The sequence below is a fragment of the Leucopleurus acutus genome (genome assembly GCF_964270905.1).
Source record: "Leucopleurus acutus genome assembly, chromosome: 10".
Taxonomy (NCBI): domain Eukaryota; kingdom Metazoa; phylum Chordata; class Mammalia; order Artiodactyla; family Delphinidae; genus Leucopleurus; species Leucopleurus acutus.
In genome coordinates, this window is record NC_139153.1 from 27674081 (window position 1) to 27693645 (window position 19565).

General features: G+C 42.5%; 1 protein-coding gene across 18 annotated transcripts in view; it reads left to right on the forward strand.

Annotated features, from left to right (window-relative positions):
* CADPS (calcium dependent secretion activator) overlaps positions 1-19565 on the forward strand; it is a gene marked incomplete at both ends in the record, with an annotated part of 478623 nt that overhangs the window by 307880 nt on the left and 151178 nt on the right. For 15 of the 18 annotated variants that reach the window (XM_082848970.1, XM_082848969.1, XM_082848958.1 and 12 more), the window contains 2 exons: positions 3764-3872; positions 10258-10470. In XM_082848970.1, coding sequence (XP_082705096.1) covers positions 3764-3872; positions 10258-10470 — 322 coding nt within the window. Of the gene's footprint in view, positions 1-3763; positions 3873-10257; positions 10471-15805; positions 15818-19565 lie in introns of all 18 variants that reach the window. The other 3 variants (XM_082848968.1, XM_082848962.1, XM_082848961.1) reach the window with 1 other exon arrangement.

Here is a 19565-nt window from a genome sequence, read left to right on the forward strand (position 1 = left end):
CCTTTTAAACTGAAGTCTCCCATTCCTTTTCGACCACACTCTCTCAGAGTTTATGTTCTCCAAGGAAATGAGCATCAGAGTAGCTAAACAGATGATTTTGCGCAAATGGCATGACAAGACCTCTCAGCTGTGTTCCTTGAAACCCCAGTATATGCCCTATGAACATGGCTGCAGACCCTAACACAAGGAGTAAGGAGAAATGGGTCCCCGGCACCCTGAGTCAGGACATTGCTGGGTAAACTCATTCTAAACCCCAGGGGCCATGGTAAGGAGCAAATATGTTGATTACCGTCGTGAGGAACGGCGACCAAACCAATGTTAATGATGAAGGTGCCAATTCCACCCTGAGCTCCCCACCTTGGGTGTGGGAGGAGAGGAGTGGAAGAAGCCAACCCGTCATCCAGACCAGGTTAGAAAGCCTCACCTCGATCATCTTTTTATTCTAAAATATTTTTCTTCTGTGCCCCAAAGATTTCTGTACTGTGTTAAGGACACGTCTTATCCCTATTTCGCATTGGAGGAAACTGAGGCTGAGGCTGGTTAAATGACTTGCTCAAGGTCAATGGCTCATAGGCAGCCTATGTGAATCCTAACATAGGCCTTCTGATTCCAGATGTCTTCCAGGACACCAAGCACTGAGACAGCACTGTGCTCAAGGAGGTTTATACAATGTCCTAGATACAGTGTCCTAGAACTCACACACCTTGCATCAGTTAGAGACAATGTGGTCCCTAAATCATAACCTGTTTCGGATAACCTAGAGATAATATAATGCACCCAAATTCTGACCGTTCCAGTTTTCAAAAAAATCTAAATCTGAATGAGATAAGATATTGTCTGATAATATAAAACACCCTATAATACAACAGTTGTCACCCAGAAAACAATATTAAGTTAACTACGAAAGTGAATTGTAAGGCATATAATGAATGATTTATAGGTGAATGAATTATAGGTGAATGATTTATAACTGAGTAAATGTTCATTCTTCCCACTCAACTTCACAATGGCCCTAAAGGGCATTTGCATTTATGTTCTGTGTGTAAATGACAACAGTGAACCCGAATTAGCTTAGGTTTTAGAAGAGGAAGAAATATATTGGTTAGTTCATTAAATTACTAATTAACTAAAGAGTTTTCTGGCATGGCTAGGTCCAGAGCTTAAACAAAGTCATCAAGACTCAGTCTCTCTATCTGTACCATCTGTTGACTGTACTTTCATCTAAGCCGACTTTCCCCCAAGCCGACTTCCCCCCGTCAGGCAAGCTCTCTCAATGCAGCACACTCTGGAAGGTCAAGGCTTAAAACAGTTTAGCAGCTCCAGACCCTTGCTATTCCCTCACACTTCAAGCTCTGTAGAAAGTCTGAGGCTCCCTCCAACCTTGCAGTAATTAGAAATATGCAAAAACAAATCATTTCTTCTCTCCTCCTTTTTTTCCTAAAGTAAGTTGCCAAATTCCAGATTAAAATGGTCCTAATAAACCAATTCGAGTTTTTTTGAGCCCCAAGTTTGCCCGGAACAACTTCAACAGTATCACCAGAAGGGGGCAGCAACATACAGTGCTCCAAGAAGCAAGGACCTGAAATAGAAAAAGGAAAAGTCAGAAAGCCCCAAGCATGTAGTAAGAGTAAATGCCTGAATCTTGAAATAACAGCCTTCTGTCGTGATATTTCTCTGATCTCAAGTAAGTGTCTGCAATCGTCTATTTGGCTAATCATCATATTAACGAACCATATCATCTCAGTGTTGCCAGAGAGGTAAAAAATCATTGCAGAACTGTTCCAGCAATGTCTGTGTTCACTATCATGCCAGGGGGTGTGGGAGATAGGTTGTCCGTGGGATCAGTAGTGGATTGGAGAAACATGTAAATTTGGGAGGGAGAAAACCTCTTTATTGGATGGTACGTACTCATTTTTCTAGAACCAATCAGACTCAATTAGTGAATGCCCTTACATGGTAGATTTTGCTCATGGCAAGGGGAATATAACCAAGGTGTATGACTCCCTAGACATGCCTTCAAAGGATTTATAATCTAGTAGGCAAATACACCTCCTCAGCTACTTTGTGTTAGGATGTTAGTGCCAAATGCGTGGCAACTGCTTACGTAAATGCATAAATTGAGTATTTGCTAGGTGAGTGTCACGCACGGTGTGAAAAGCCCTTCACTGCTCTGTTAATCCTCCAGTCACAATAAGACCCAGGTAAAATACAGATGAAGACTCTGAGTTCTATATATGACAGCTTCTGAGAGCTGGGATGGGGCCCCAGGCCTGTGTGACCCCACCCAAAGCTTGCACTCTTAAATCCTCCTTTTTAGAAGAGACTGTTATTCGTTGTTCTGCTTATTACAAAGCGTAATACATGTCCACTTATGAACATACTCTGAGTGGCTTTATGTTTCCCTTGAAGCCCATCAAGACCTTGCAATATAAGGAACAGATTCTTCAAACTATATGCGTGATCAGGAAACCCATGTCGGGCAGAAGTTTTCATCAGGAACCAACAGAGGGCAGCAGTAGATAAATCAACCAGTAAAACGTTCTCCCGTGGACTCCCTTTATCTTGCCACTGGGACCTTCAGGCTGAGGACTGTGGGAGATGTGTGCAGGCTTTGAAAGTGCCAATTTCTTACCAAAAAAAAAAAAAATCAGACCCATGGAGAAGGAGATAAAAAATGTCCCCCGCCGGGATCAAAGTTCACTTAGGAAATGTCTGTTTTAATAAAGGGAACTAAGAGATGAGGGATGTGGCACTACTTCACTAAGACGTTTGACATCCGTGGATGGTAAATACGCCCCTGAGCTTTTAGCCCGAAGCCTGAAGGAGTCTTGCTCTCCCCCGGGCTCCTTGCAGACAAGCCAGCTGTAGAAATGCTAAGTATCTGCGCTGGGTCTGGATGCACCGAGGCGACAGGAACCTGAAGGCTGGCCTGCAGCTGCAGAGCCCGCGCCCAGCACTGACGTGGGCCGATGCCCGTGTGGGTCGTGAGGGCCACACCAGCGACAACAGCCGTGCCGTGCAGGGCTGAGGATGGCTCTCCCATGACTGGCACCTAGAGATCGAGCATTCATTGCTTGTGACAGCATGTCACTCCTGCACTTGTCTGAGATGAAGGGAAGACTTTTCAAAGTGACCAAAAGCACTCCTTCAGTGGCAAGGGGGAGGGTGGGCTGAGACATGCGGCTCGGTGCTGAGAACTGGCCTGCAAAAAGTAAAATACTGAAAGAAACGGAGGGCATAAATAAATGCATAAAAGTCTAGTCCCTAACTTCTGACCGAAAGGCCTGGGTCAAGTCTGAGAGCTTGACAGTCTCAGCCAGAGCCAGGGCCATAGTCATATCAGGTAAAAGCTAAAAGATTGCTGCTGTGCAACCAGTTTTGACCCACCCAAATGTCAGTTTCGTGTAGCTCAGCCCAATTAAACTAGCAGCAGTAATGATAATAGCTAACTTTTGTCCAGCACTTCCTAAGCATCCGGGAAAGATGCTAAATGCATTCTACTTATGAACGCATTCAATCCGCACAATAAGCCAGTGAGAAGGTAGGTTCTCAGATTATATCCATCTACAGATCAGGTAACAGGACCAGAGAAGTCTTTTAACTTGCTCCAAGTCACACAGCCAGGAGGTGGAAAAACTCAATTTGAACCCAGCTCCTGAGCGCAGGGCCTCAGGGGAAAGGACAGGCTTGAACACGGAGGGTTTTTTTCAAGGAAAATGGGGTCTAGAGAACCAACCTCACAATCTGTGCTTTTCTTTTTTAGGTGAGTCAGTACACGTTTGCCATGTGCAGTTACCGGGAGAAAAAAGCGGAGCCTCAGGAACTTCTCCAACTGGATGGCTACACTGTGGATTACACGGACCCCCAGCCAGGTACCCGCCCACCCGCTAGGCTGTGAACCCATAAAAATCTCCCCCTTCCCACGTGAACATTCAACTAGCATTTTCTGGGCACTTCCTCCCTGTTGGACACTAAGCCACGTGGACGAGTAAATGCCATTCCAATCAAGGGCTTTGTTTTGACTCAAGGGATCCTCATAAAACCAAAATGAAAACAGAATACTTTTTTCTTCTATGTAGCTGTGCCCATATCAAATTTGTACTCCACCCTAGAACGTTCAAAAGAAATTCCGGAAAAATAAGTCCTACATGTACACCAACGACTTTGTGTGTGTGTGTGTGTGTGTGTGTGTGTGTGCATGTGTGTGTGTATGTGTGTCTTGTTCACCAGTGTTGTGTGAGCTTGGCAGGTATTGCGTCTCCATGTCCAAATAAACCTGTCCTGTACATCCACATTTGTTAACTACACATTTGTTAACTACAATTCAGTTAGCTGATGGTACTTGAAAAGAAAGTCCTCGCTAAATGGTTTTTTTCCTAAAAAGACACTAATCTACAGTGTAGACATCCAAGCTCCTCAACCTTATGTAACTAAGAACCACACAAACGGTAGTATTTCTCGTAAGTTCTACATTGCATAAGTTCCACATCCTGCCCCCTCACACCTCTCCCCCCACCCATTTTATCTCTTTCCAGAAAGAGATGAATAGAAATCCGCCTCAAGGAACCTTCAAAATGGGGGGGAGGGGCGGTGCGAAATCATTTCAGCATATTAATGAGCAACAGGCACCAACAGCCCTCTCGCAGAGAAGTTTATTTTTATGCCAAATCTGCACAAGGAAAGCATTTCCAACCATACTGCATTATTTGGCCCAAAACCTTTTTTTCTACTCCCATATTGCTTTTCCACATGCAACAAAATACACATAAAGGAAAAACAGAGTCTGAGAGAAGATGGGGTGTTAACCTGGAAAGGTGTGGCTGGGAAGACCTTTGGCCCAGCCCACTTAGGAAAATTAGCAGTGGGCTTCAGAATCCCAACCCGGAGTGCTTTGGACCAGCCCCGCCTCCTCAGACTTCTGTCGGTAATTAGCATCCTGCCAGAGCACAATGATACAGAGCTGACCACGTAAGACGTAAACTAAAGGCTCTGCCTGGAAATCCCTCCTCATCAATAGAACCTACAAGTTTGAGCCAAGTTCGTGCAACAACTCATGGAAAGCATGTGGCCCCTGTATTAAGAAAGCAGCCCTCGTGGCATTCTGTGATGGTTTGGGGTCTCAAACCATTGAGTTCCCTTCAAAGAAACAGAGTCCCTCTTTCCTAAGACCTATATTTTCAAGTGGGAGACTCAAGGACCAATATGAGAAGGAAAAACAATACCATCTTATGACACTACCTTCTTTTAAGCCAGTTTACTATTCCTTTCCTCTACGTGATGGCATTTGGATTTTACCACAATCCACCAATTATATGGGACCCGGATTATCATCTCATTTTGTAAAGGAAGAAGAAGAGCTGGGACTTGGGGTCTAACCCATCACACCCTCTGGCAGCTGCAGTAAAACATAGCTCTGTGTACAGCTATAGCAAAGCTAGAGTTGTTATTTTATCATTCAAATGCAGAATTCTCTTCCTACAGTGGGGAGGGCAGGAGTGGGGAGAAAGCTGTTCTGTCTACATGCAAAAGGGGTAACTGTGCGTATGTATTATAAAAGCTTCTCTTCATTTTTCACATTGATCCCATGGGATATAATTTATAAATTCCTTTACCAAGGATGTCAATGGAAAGTAAAGTGATTATGTTCTTGAGAATAATAAGCAGAATCCTCTCTGCCTTTCCGTGTGCCAAGTCCTAGTTATTTTCAAAGCAATGTTTGATTGAAAATGGAGATTCAAATACTCCCAATCGTCATGAGAAAAGTCTAACCCAGCATTTCTTAAAGAGTGCTTATGGAAAATAGGAGTTCCTGGACCCCGAACCTAACCAAGAACCAGAAAGGGGAGGGCAGAATCCTATTTCAACAAGCACTCTAGGGGATCCTTATGTAGAGTAAAGTTTGCCAGCTGGAGATCGGGGTAATGCACAATTTAGCCAGTGTCTTCAGAGATTTGTGGAGTCTCTCCCTCTGCTCCCTGAAAGGTGAGTGTGCACCTGGAGCAGGACTTCTGGGTCCATCTGTCCCCCCTCTCCTCTCAGCTTTATCCTGGTTGTCAATGGAACCAACTGGTGGAGATGTTTATGGGGCAGGTAGCCTTGTAGCATGGACATCCTTGCCTTTGTACCAGCCTGAGAGCCAGCACTCATCCGGACATAATCACTTGCTCTAAGTCAACTCTACCTGTTTAGGGTCCTTGAAAGATTGGTTTGGGGAACTGGTAAATAAGTGTAAGTAAGTTTTACATTCAGGGCCATCATTTTAATCAAAAATGAAAACACTACACTTTACCTTTCCCTGGGTATGGCTCGAAGAGTACGCAACAATCTCTCAATTCCTATTAGATCGAGTAATTAAGTCTTCAAATAGGATATTCACTCAGAATAATTCAGTGGCACAATTTAAACAACTAAATTAAATCTTTGACAACTCAACTTTACCATAATAAACAGACCACGTCCATGTGTGTTGTTGGAACGGCAATCCCCAGCCGGGAGCTGCCACATTCCTTGCCTGGTCTGCCTCCATCCGTTCCCAGACGTGTCCTCTTGTTCTTGACAGGTCAGTACCTGTGGGGTATTCCGTGGAGAGCCCAGGCACTGTCACATGTTGCATTTTGCAGATGCTGTCCCCGACAACTGCTGCCTTGCCCAAGACAGCTGCCTAGGAGCACGTGGTGATGTTCACATTGCCTTCTCCTTCCTTGGTTTTCTTTCAGCTAGTTTCTCTGCTCTCTCCTCACCCTCAATGGTGTGTCCTTGGTCTCCCACGCTTCCTGGAAAAGCTCTGGTGCTCTCCGCTGCTGTCACTGTCCTTGCTTGTGCTGCTATAGATGTTTCTGTTTGCCCCACTCCCTCCACGATTAGACTTCACTCTGTTGTGAATAACTGATCCTCTGCGAGCAGTTACTGTGTGCAAGGCATGCTGTCCGGCTCTGCAGCAGTCCAGCACAATGCTTATGGTCACCAGCTCTAGAGTCAGACAGCCCGGGCTAGAAGCCCAACTCTGATGCTTACAGCTCCACTTTGTGTTCGTGGGATAGTTAGCTCCTTCTCTGTGACTCAGTTTCCTCATTTATACAGTGGGAGTAAGAGTACTTGCTTCCCAGGGCTGTTGGGAGGTTTAAATAAAAAATCTGAACACTTAGCATCTTTCCATCTCTACCTCTCTACTTCCCGAGGCAGCCCCATGAACTGACTTTCTGACTGTAGCTCCAGGAACACAGTGTCCCTATTCCCAGCTGTGGGCCCTGGCAGACGGGAGGTGGTGGGGCAAGGAAAAGGACCCATCCAGTGATGTCTAGCCTGCAGATCACCTACGGTATCATAGTAGCTTATCCCGACGGTTACCATGAGACTAGACTACGGGAGCTCTACTGACCCCACTCTTCCTTTTAGCTCCTTGGTACCCACTTTTCAGGGGTTAAAGCATCCCTCAAGGCTCTTCTTCCTCTCTCACCCTGCAGAATTTTCCTTCTTATGGTTGTATCCATTCATTTCATCAGGTTTTCCCAGCTTGCTAACTGTACATCATCCTATCCAAATCACACATTTTAAAACTCTCTGTAAGAAATGAACCAAAATATTCCTTCATAATCATAACCACCATAATGGTGCACCACTAGACCCTTCATATAAAGATGATGCTATTTATTGTTCTAGAATCCCTGGCAATTCTAAGTGCAAAACTACCAACACATACCCACTCTTGTGGAATAGACATTAGAATTAACGTTGTCACCAGAAATCTTTTCCAATGCAAATGTCATACAGGTTAGTGACTGGGCCTTGTTGGAAATTTAGGGATGCTAATCACTCTGTTCACTCCCTTTTCATCTTTAAACTGATAACTGGTGGGGGTGGGGAGGGGAGGAAGGATGAGGAGCCTGAGGAAGATATGAAGCTTTATTTATGGACAGACAGTCCCAGTAACCACAAAATACAGGCTTTTGGAATATGTTGACAGACACAATGTCTCTCTGGCCTGAGACCAAAGAGAGGCTTCTGCCTACTTCTCTCAAAATTTTAACCTTGAGAACTTCCTGTGGGACAAAAATGGGTCTGTAGAGCATTCATTCATCCAACTTGTATTTGTTGAGTACCTACTCTATGCCATGCACTGTTCTAGGTACCAGAGATGCAGCAGTGAACAAAAGAGACAAAAACTCCCTGTCTTTAGGAAGTAAATTATATAATTTGTTAGAGGTGGTAAGAGCTACGGAGAAAAATAATACAAGAGAAGAGAGGTGAGTAAGGAGAGGTAGAGGTCAGGGAAGGCCTGAACAAGCATGTGACATCTGAGCAAAGACACAAAGGAGGTGAGGTTGTGACTCATGCATATATCTGGAGGAAGAGTTCCATGCACAGGCAATGTCATGTGCAAAGGTCCTGAGGTGAGAACACACCTGGAGTGTCCAAGGAGCAGCAAGAGGCCAGCATGGCCATCATGACTTGGGTGCATACAGGGGCACGTGAGAGAGAGAGTAGTAGGAGAGGATGGTAGAAGTAGTGAAGGGTCAATTCATGTGGGGCCTTGCAGGCCCTGTCAGAACCTAGACTCTTCCTCTGAGTGAAATGCAGAGCTACTGGTAGGTTTTGAGCAGAGGGGTGGCATGACCTGACTCTTATGCTAAACCGATTACTCTCGCCCCCATCTGGAGAATCAAGTATAGAGCGTGAAGATGGAGGCAGATGGATCAGATAGGAGGCTATTGAAATAATCTAGGTGAGAGATGAGCATGGCTGAATTCAGGGTGGAGGCATTGGAGAAGGCAGAATGGGTCAAATTCTGTTCTGACGTCCTGAAAGTAAAGCCTTCAGAATTTCATTGGAATGGGCAGTGAGAGAAAATCAGGAGTCAGAAAGGACCCTGAGGTTGTGGACTCGAGCACCCAGAAGGATGAGGTCAGCTTTACTGAGATGGAGAGGAGGTTTGGGGAAAACACCAGGAGTTCAGTGTTGGATGTGATAAATTTGGGGTCTCTTTCAAATATCCACATGGAGAAGTCAAGAAACCCACTGGCTGTTCAGGTCCGCTGTTCAAGGGAGGTGTCCAGTGTAGAGCTAGAAATGTAGAGACCATGAGCATATCCATGGTATTTGACACGATGGCCATCACGATGGGGGATTGGGTGTAGATGAAGAAAAGAAGAGGTCCAAGGACAGAAGACCAGGATGCTCCCATGTTTAAAGGTCAGGAGGAGGAGTGAGAGGAGGAGGAACCAGCAAACAAGACTGAAAGCAGCAGCAAGGGAAGGAGGGAGAAAATCAGATGACCTGGAGCCAAGTGAAGAAAACCTTTCAAAGAGAATGGAATGAGTTGACGGACGGAACAAAATGAAGCCTTTGAGTTCATCATCGGACTTAGCATCGGGGAAGTAATTGGTGACCTCGACAAGTTTCACTGGGGCTGCAGCCCGATCAGAAGGGCTTTAGGGCTTTAAGAGGAGAGAGACCCTTGCTACTTGAAGTGTGGTCCTCCAACTGGCACCATCAGCATCATCTGGGAGCTTGAGTAGAAATGCAGGATCTCAGGTTCTAGCCCCACTTACTGAATCAGAAGCTACATTTTAACAAGATGCCCAGAGAATTCACATGTGCACCAAAATTTGAGAAGCCCTGGTAGAGATCCACTTACATTGTAAAGAGAAGAACAATAGGGCAGTAGCTCAAGGGAGAAGTGGGGGTCAAGAGATGTTTTCGTTGTCTGGTTTGTTTGTATTTAAAGATGAGAGAGGGCTTCCCTGGTGGCGCAGTGGTTGAGAGTCCGCCTGCCAATGCAGGGGACGCAGGTTCGTGCCCCGGTCTGGGAGGATCCCACATGCCGCGGAGCGGCTGGGCCCGTGAGCCATGGCCGCTGAGCCTGTGCGTCCGGAGCCTGTGCTCCGCAACAGGAGAGGCCACAACAGTGAGAGGCCGGCGTACCTCTCAAAAAAAAAAAAAAAAAAAAAAAAAGATGAGAGAAATAATAGTGTTATTTATAGACAGATGTTTACCCGTCCATTAGGCAGCTCAGTTGACAACTCTGTCTCCAACCAAACAAAGATGGTGGGAGACAAGAGCTGGGCTCAAAATGCCTCTTGGACACCATGGCCCCACCTTGTGGCCAAGTGGGTATCAGATTTCCCATCCTACAGTCAGATAAGTGGCTCCTCCCTTCTGCAGCCCAAGAAAAAGCACAGAAACTGCCTCTCTCAGAACTTAGTCCTGCCAAGAACATTGCAGCTCAACTTAGCAGTTTTTTTTTCCCTTTTAACCCAGGTTTGGAGGGTGGCCGAGCCTTCTTCAATGCAGTCAAAGAAGGAGACACCGTGATATTTGCAAGTGATGATGAGCAAGATCGCATTCTCTGGGTCCAAGCCATGTACCGGGCTACCGGTCAGTCACACAAGCCTGTGCCCCCAACCCAAGTCCAGAAACTCAACGCCAAGGGAGGGAACGTGCCTCAGCTGGACGCCCCCATCTCCCAATTTTGTAAGTAAATATGCCATTTGTTAAAAATAGCTCTGTAGAGTAAAGTCAATCTTTCAAAGTTGAGTTAGAAAATCTAGTTGCTTTAACATTAAGGATTCACAAAATCATGTTTGCTGAAAAGAAAAAATAGTGACTTCAGAGGGGGAAAGTTGGGACAAAAATGTTAGATGAAAGTAATTTTAAAGTGCAATACTTGACATTTCCCCCTAAGGACTAAACAAAGAAAATATATTTTAGGTGGATTTTTATCTCTCTGTTTTGGTGAGAGTTTAGAATTCACAGCCAAACATGTATTTGTTTGAGTCCTTCAAATATGGTAGCTTATGTATGTCCTTGCCTCATTTCTTCCTATTAAAAGTAATTGTAAAATAGGGCTTGATTTGAAATAAATTTAAATCTGCAACTTAGAACCATTTAAAAATAAATGATGACATTATCACATGCAGTGGAAAAAAAAAAAAAAAAAACCACGGTACCCATTCTGAGCTAAAATACCAGAACCCAAAAATGAAACTTCCTCCTTAAACAGCCCCAGTTCATATTCCAGTCTCTTCCCCTCTTACCTCAGCATCTGCTTTAATTTCTTGCCCCTTTGCCATGCCGTCTTGCTACCTACGTTGGTTTTTTATCTTGCAACACTTCAGACACACAGGGTCAGATAAAAGACAGCATACGCTTGGAGATGCTTATTGAAACAAAGACAATGGAAGCACTGAAGGCATAAGGCACCAAATTAAATAATTCATTTTTTACAAAACATGAACCCTAAATAGAGATGTTACGGTTCTGAATAACAGGTCAATTAGGAATAGCTCGGGTACAAGGCATTTTTAGCAAAAATCATGGTGAGTCCTGACTTTAGCATGGAACCCACTGATTCAGTGTAGTTCACTGAGCAACTGTCTAGATGACAAGACATTGATGAGGAAGACAGGTGAGATCCCTGCTCTCAGGATACCTACAGCCCAGTGGGGAAGTCTAGACAGTAAACAAGTAAAAAAAATGAGTAAGATAGTTTCAGACATTGAGAAATACCATAAAGAATGTCATGCAATGGTGACTGAGTGGGGAGAGGGAATATAAGTCAGATGATCTGAGCTTCAGCCCAAATGATAGGGAGTCAGCCCCACAAATACCTGTGGGCAGAGGATTACGGCAAAAGGGAAAGCAAGTGTGAAGGCCCCTCGTCAGAAATTTGACCTTGAACACAGTGCTTTCACACTGTCTCTCCTCTGTTGCTCTTAAAATATGGATCGAGGGCTTCCCTGATGGCACAGTGGTTAAGAATCCACCTGCCAATGCAAGGGACACGGGTTCAAGCCCTGGTCCGGGAAGATCCCACATGCCACGGAGCAGCTAAGCCCGTGTGCCACAACTGCTGAGCGTGCGCTCTAGAGCCCGCGAGCCACAACTACTGAGCCCGCGTGCCACAACTACTGAAGCCTGTGCGCCTACAGCCCATGCTCCACAACAAGAGAAGCCACTGCATTGAGAAGCCTGTGCACCACAACCAAGAGTAGCCTCCACTCGCTGCAACTAGAGAAAGCCCACGCGCATCAATGAAGACCCAACGCAGCCAAAAATAAATAAATTAAATAATTTTTTTAAAATATGGATCGAATAATTTTGTAGCTACAGCAACTAAACAGAGAATAGTCTCTTTTCAATGAATTCCACTGCCATGTCTGTTTTTATCTAACAAGACTATGTTCTTAGACCTTGTAACACCTTTCCTGATGGGGAAAAACTCCTTTTGGATGACAAATACTATCCATCAGGTGCTCCCAGGGATTCCTGTCCAGTACTGATGGCTTTTTTTTTTTTTTTTTTTTTTTGCGGTACGCGGGCGCCTCACTGTTGTGGCCTCTCCCGTTGCGGAGCACAGGCTCCGGACGCGCAGGCTCAGCGGCCATGGCTCACGGGCCCAGCCGCTCCGCGGCATGTGGGATCTTCCCGGCCCGGGGCACGAACCCGTGTCCCCTGCATCGGCAGGCGGACTCTCAACCACTGTGCCACCAGGGAAGCCCATGATGGCTTTTTAAAGGAAGATGCATTCCCTGTGGGACCTTGTAAATAATCACACAATCATGTGGGTTTCCACAAAGAAAACCCTGAAAGAATAAGGAATAAGTTGAGGAGGGACTCAGGGCAAGAGGGACAGCCCTTCTGACCATGACCACCACCAAGTGTCCTACTCTCTTTTTTCTCTAACATTTGTGGCATTTAAGTTTGAGAGCAAAGAGAGAGAAGGAAGCATCTCTTTTTAAATGGTTTAGTCACTAGTTGAAATAAAATCATCCCCAGTCTTTATTGAATTAAAATAATTCCTCTGTAATGGAATCCCTTCTTTCACCTTGCCTGACAGGCTCCTTTTAAATAAATTTAGAAACAACATATCCCATTATATTCCTCTGAGATGGAATTAACTGTGTATCAGGAAAAAATTCCTAACTATAACCACCATCTAAATCAAGCTCATAAAACATGTGTCACAGGTGATATTTGGAAAATCCTGGTTTTATTTCCAAATAATCTCCACTTCTTCTGAAGTCATTTCACCTTACATTCAGTGTCTTTGTTCTATCGTCTGCCAAGATTAAGAAATTACTACTTGGTTCGTGATTAGCCCCCTTTTCTTCTCTCTAGTGTAGGAAAGAGGATGGACATTCAGGGGTAAAATTAAATGGAGACCAGACACTGATTTTAAAAAGAAGCTTAGTAATGGAGGCTCTTGAAAAGGGAATGGATGTCCCTTCTTGGAAATACACAAGGGCTCTCGATTTACATTTCCCTCCGTGGGTAGGATCCATTTAGCTGTGCAATTAGAATCTAGACATTAGGCAATCAGCTACAAGATTCAGCTGAGTACACACAAGCCTGAGGTATGTCACTATTCTAGTCGACAGAGGGAACTTTTATTAAATGGAGCATCCAGAGAAAAATTCTAAGGGTTCGAATGTCATTCCTAGAGAGCATGTGAGGTAGGCTGAGAGATGAGTGAGAAGGTCAGGTAATTCATGCATCTGGGATTTATCAGTGCCTGGTGGCAGAACCACCCTGTTCCTTATTGTTCCCTTAATCACTGCCCAGGAACAGAGGTTCTCTAGAGAGTATGAGGACTACCTTCCTTCTTACCAGCTTCTGTAAGAAGGAAGCCACCACTTTCAGCCATGCAGATTGTGCCCTGCAGGAGACACTTCTCACATAGACAGAAATGCGAATGGTGCCTCCTGAGTTGTGCAGTGCCCATTCTGCACAACTGTACACCATGACCCTGCAGTCAATGACAATCTTTACGCGGAGCTTCACCCCACTAGTGTTAAACCTAATAATCCCATAGTTACTTTACTACCCCTGAAACAGAACCTCAACTGCTCCAGATTCTATCTAATGCTAGTTTAGGCACTTAATAAAAACTGCAGCCAGAGTACCCGCAAGTGAGGCTGTGATCCCATACTTTAGAAACCAGCATCGGAATCCAGTCAGGGTTTAACCAAACCAACCTTCTGTATCTGATCGTTTACAGTTAGGGGTATTTAAAACCCATGAGAATGATTCAAACAGGAGCCAAGAATTTTACATTGTGTGGTAATGCACTGAGTAGTTGTGCAAAACAACGAAAAATGGCTGGGGGTAGGGGATAGATCATAATTTTTAGTGGAGTCTGCCACAGAATCGTGGTTATATAACAGTTACTTCAAAGCTGCATTTAAACTGGTAAATTCAAACCCTCACTATTAAATAGATCAGGCTTTATATTAAGTCAGTCAGACTTACAATGTTTATTCAGACTTAACGTAACCAACTCATCCAGATTTGCCCAAGTCTTGCCTGGTTTTAGCCATTAAAGTCCTCTGTCCCAGAAGCCCTTTAGTCCTGAGCAAACTGGGATAGTTTGGTCACCTGATACTACAAAGTGAGATAACAGAAAAATGAAAAACAGTTACAACATAGTAGTAAAGTAGCAAACTTTGATCCTTCACTGACACTTGGTTCTCAGTCTATACCTCGATTTATTTTGTCACATCACAAACGTTAAGTCAATCACAGACCCTCTAACAAAGGGAGTGAAAACAATCAAGTATTGCATTTTAAAAAGATCTCCCTGACTTCCAAAAGGTAAGGGTCATTGTTAAATACTTAATTCTGTACACATCTCATCAAATCCCTGTTTTTGAATATTTGCTCAAAGTATTTGCTGTTCTTGCAAGTGAATGATTTTTAAGAACAACTTTTCTATGAGTTAACTTTGTAATCACTCTGTTAATATTTACATGGCAAAGGGAAGCTACAGAGAAATGGGATAGGTTTTTTGGATAGAGAAAAATAAACACTCCAGTCTTGTCATGTCGCTGTCTGCTCAAGGGAAACTTGAGAATGGAATATTTTACAGTTTGGGATACTTGAGCGTAATTGTGAGTTTATTTGGGTCTTTCTAAATTCAGTTTAACAGACTTCTGGGTGCAGATTTTATTTTTTTTTCAATTTCGAAAGCTCGATTTCAAAATGAAAAGACACGTCTAAGAGTGGAGTGGAGTATTTGTATGGAATCGGAAAAACTGAAAGAAAAATAGATCCTGCTATTCATTAGTTTGTATGTGACTCTACAATGATTTGGGGAGGGTTCCACCAAACTTGTAAACCTTTTTGTTCTTTTGTGGTTTTTTTGATGTGTGTTGCTGTTGATTTAATTTCTCTCTCTCTCTCTCTTTTATTTATTTATTTTTTTGGTTAAAACTTGAAAAAATTAAGGCAGTGCCTAGCTGTACAACTTTTTAAAACAAATACTTGTAATTTTCCAGTGTTTTAAGGCCAATGTTGCTTACCTTGGAAATGACGTCCAAATCATTGAGTTGAGTGTTGCCACGATTTATTCTGCCAAGTGGCCTCTCATTGAAACACCCGATCCCTGTGCAATGTGTTAGAGGAACAGTGGAAAATCAGTGCCTCCGTTCTCAAGAGTGCAGGGGGAGGGGGTATTTTAAGCTTTGCTCTTTGGTCAATGATTGATATATCACTTGCAATGAGTCTCATACTGATGTCTGTTTCTCAACTGATAAGTGTTAATCACATCATAGATCCCTAAAGTTGGATGTCTTTGAGAATGGTTCTAATTTTGCTACCACCTGAAGAGTCTTCAACAGTTAGGGGGATCTTGGTTTGGGGGGGGTTGACTTTGGTTTTTCGTTTTGTTTCATTTAAGTTTTCTTGTTCAATCTTTGCTCAAACCCAAGAACTTTAGCTGCTAGGTTAGAACTCCTGTCTGCTTTCCTGAGCCTTGTTGCTAGTCTTTATGTTATTCTGGTTTGTTCCTTCTTACCCTGCTAACTTCTAGCTGGACTGAAGGGTAAGTGTTCCCCTATAGCTAGCACAGCTCAGATAATCAGACTAGATTATCTGACACCTGCAATGTGCTTCCTCCCTCTCCTCTGAAATCTTCCTCATGTCTAGACTTTGTAGTAAAACTTTTCATGTTACTTTCCTGACCGTAGGTCTGAAATGTCAGCTTCATACTGAAACTAGGATGCATGTGATGTGTGCATAATTGCCTCCTCTCCTTGGCTTTCATATTGGCATCAAATGATCCTCTGAGTAAAGCCAACCATGAACATATCCTAATTTTTTTTTATTCCAAGAATATTAATGAACGTCACAACAAAATGGCAAATAATGCCTTTGTTTCGTGGAATTCACAGCTACCTGACTGCTTAATGCCTGAAAACAGATCATTTTGCACCCTGATGATGTGTTGCTATTGTTGTTTTTCCTTTCCCATTCCAAAGGTTAGAATGGTCAGCGAACCAATGGTGTGGTAACCACGGGTACCTTAACAGATAGAAGGGGGGGTGGGGTAGGAAACCCAAGGATGTTAACTGAGTAAGACTCCAAGAAATTGCAGAACACAATAAAGTAAATTCATTACTTGAACACGAAAGAATTCATTCTACCTGGCTTGAGGGTGTGCTCTAAGACCCAAGAGAGGATTAATTTTGAAAAGAGACATGTAATACATGCAGCTAGCACGCACAAAAACAGGACACTAAGGACCCAATTGAATTCATGTAGCTTATTCACAGAAGCTTCAGATTCACCGTCTCACAATGTCATGGAGGGTTTTGACCTCTGGTCTCAAATATCTCTCTGCTGCTCTCCCAAGAACAATGACAACAGTAACTTTCTAGGACATCATTTGTATTTGTATTCATTTTTCTAAAAATACACCTGTAAGAGAAAAAAAGAAACTTTAAAACATAAAAACATCGTTCTCTTCACTATTTGAGTTATTAATAAAAGAGAGTACACAGTTCCTTTATTCATAGAGGAAAAAGCTGTCCACCAAAAATGTGTTGAGGGAAAACTAGACATTAGAGGGAGCTAGAAAAATTGGTCAAGAGAGCAGGCAAATATGTACTTGAGTATTTTGAATGCGAGCTTAGAAGTTGTAGGTCACATCATTTCTCCTGACCATTTAATAATAGTCCTTTCTTCTTTTCGTTTTTTTCTTTAATTTGCTTTCTATCCCTCCTTTCTTTCTTTTTTCTTTTCTTTTGCATAAATGTACCCCTGGCTAGCAGGCAGATTTTTTTTTTTTTTTTTTACCACTTCAAGCAGATAATTTAACTTTCCTTTCCTTTCCATGTCCGATGAGGCATTTTTAAAAGCTTACCATAGAATGTGAACTTTGTGGGCTTTTAGGATTTTGCTATACTTTTTTTAAAGATTAAAAGAAAGGATGGATGAATAGATGACTGAATGAATTTTGTTCTAGTGAATTTACATGTATTTGCACAACAATGCATTGCTATCCTGGTAGACTCCCAAATAGTTGTTTGCCTCAATTCCTTCTATAGTTTTGTCTCAGATTTTTGCTGCATCTTCTTGTATTGTCAACTTGCAGTTGCTACATTGCAGGAATGCAACATCAGAGAATGAATTCAATATTAATTTGCGTGACCCCAAACCACACTGTGTATCATTTGCCTTCTCACTCTAAAGTAAATGACTTTTTAAAAGAATAGTCTCTCACAATCAGGGCCAAAATTTTCCAAATACCATGTTAGGATGTCAATAGATCATCTTAAATGAAGGGTCACTTCATTGTTAACTGCTTCAAACACATTTAACATACTATTCACTAATCAGCTGAGTATCTTCATGACCTATAGTGATTTATAGAAAGATACATTATTAATTAGTCAACTATAGAAAATTTGTGTTTGCTCTTATTGCAGGGACATAAAAATATTATCAAGTACTGTGTAAATTAATTGAAAATGTAGTAACTACAGCAGGGAAAATTACAAATCATTTATTGGTTTTGAGATCATTGACAAAAATTCTGTTATGATTTTTACTCAAAGCATTTGTCTTATGAAGAATTATAAAAATGAACATTGAAATAAATACCACATGTTTATCCCCTTGGGTGTATTGCCAGAGATTTCTGCAAAATGCAAGGTGGACCTTGATAGCTTCGGAAGAAGCCATCCTCTCTTGGCCATGCAAGTTAGCTTGATTGAGTCAAAGGGACCATGAAGGAATTAAGTTGTTTCTCAAGGGCAGCAGGCAGGGGAGGACCAGTCTTTTGCTTGCTGTGCAGAGCTCAGGCAGGGCACAACATCCCCTCGTTACTTGATCATGCCAAGAGAAACTCTTCTAGAAAAATCCGTAAACAGTCAGCTGCCATCAATCATTGTCATTTCTTTATTTCATGTCTTCTGATGAGGTTGACTACTGTCATTGTTCGTTATTGTCCAAACCATACATTCACTCTTGTACTGTCAAGCAGATATGACAAGCACACATTTTCCATATAGGAAGGATACAAAGTCACCTTTTAATTTGCAGTTCGAGTTCACAGTGACTTTATAGTTACATGAGCTATTCTCTTGCCTCTAGCAGCCATCAGGAATAACAACAGCCATAACTGTGCTCTGAATTTCAGTGATAAAGCAGCTACCCCTAGTTTATTATAAAAGGGATTCATTAGAGGAAGGAGCCTCCCTCAGACAATTCGTTAACAACACAATCATAGTTATTTTCAACAGCAGCATTTTTTCCCTAGCCTATAAAAAGTTCTAACAGGTAATACTACAAAATAAAAAGATTTGACCTTTTGTATTCATTCCTCGAGCTGTTGGGATAATAGAAAAATCTCAACAAAATGAAAATTGGAAACTATATTATTCCCCTCCCACCCAAGAAAATTGCATTTGGTAGACCTTATTGCAAACTTATCTAAATTTCTTTCTATCGGAAAAAAGATCACACAAATATGCTTGCTATTAAGATGAGATCATGAAAAAATATGATATATTGTTTCCCATTGTGAAGGAGAAAAAGAAAAAGAGTATCAAACATGAAATGAACCCAAACATCACAGACAAAATAAACGATAGGATGGTCAATTAGGAACATCACTTGAAATTTAAGTAGATTAAATGAGAGTATAAAATCCACATAATCGTATCACTTTAGGAACCATTATTTCCCCAACATTCCTTAAATGCCAAACCAAAATTGTTTCTGAGCAAACTTGGGGTAAAAATTTTAATTAGTTTCCTCTTGAAAGCATACTTGCCTTCCCTAAGTCTGCATGTCCATCAGCCCGCTTCTGTGTCATGGATACCCAGTGATAGTTCTTTTAAGTTTATAAACGTAGTTTAGGTACCAATATCAGCTTTATTCATCTAAGTTTAGTCTGAAGTCAGTCTCCTATGCCCATGCTGTAAAGAACTCCAAAATCTTTATGCAATTACAGCCCAGAAGTGAAACAAGAAGCATTGTTTGGAAGATGTGTTGAATTATGCCCTAGCTCCAGAGCCTATGAAATTACATAGCCCATTTTCAATACATTTGAAGCCCTTACAAACTAAGCAGGACTGAGCAACTCTTCAGCCAGGTCTGAAAAAGGTAAAGATTGAAGTAAATTCTTAAAATGCAGTCGATCCTTGATTTCTTAAATAATAAAAAAAAAAGTACATATATTAATGAAAAAGAACACTGGTACGTGTCTCCCAAAGCAAGAGATAATCCAAACATCATTAGAGTTTTAAGCTTCTACTTTACCCTCCTGATTCTATTTCGCTCAGCCT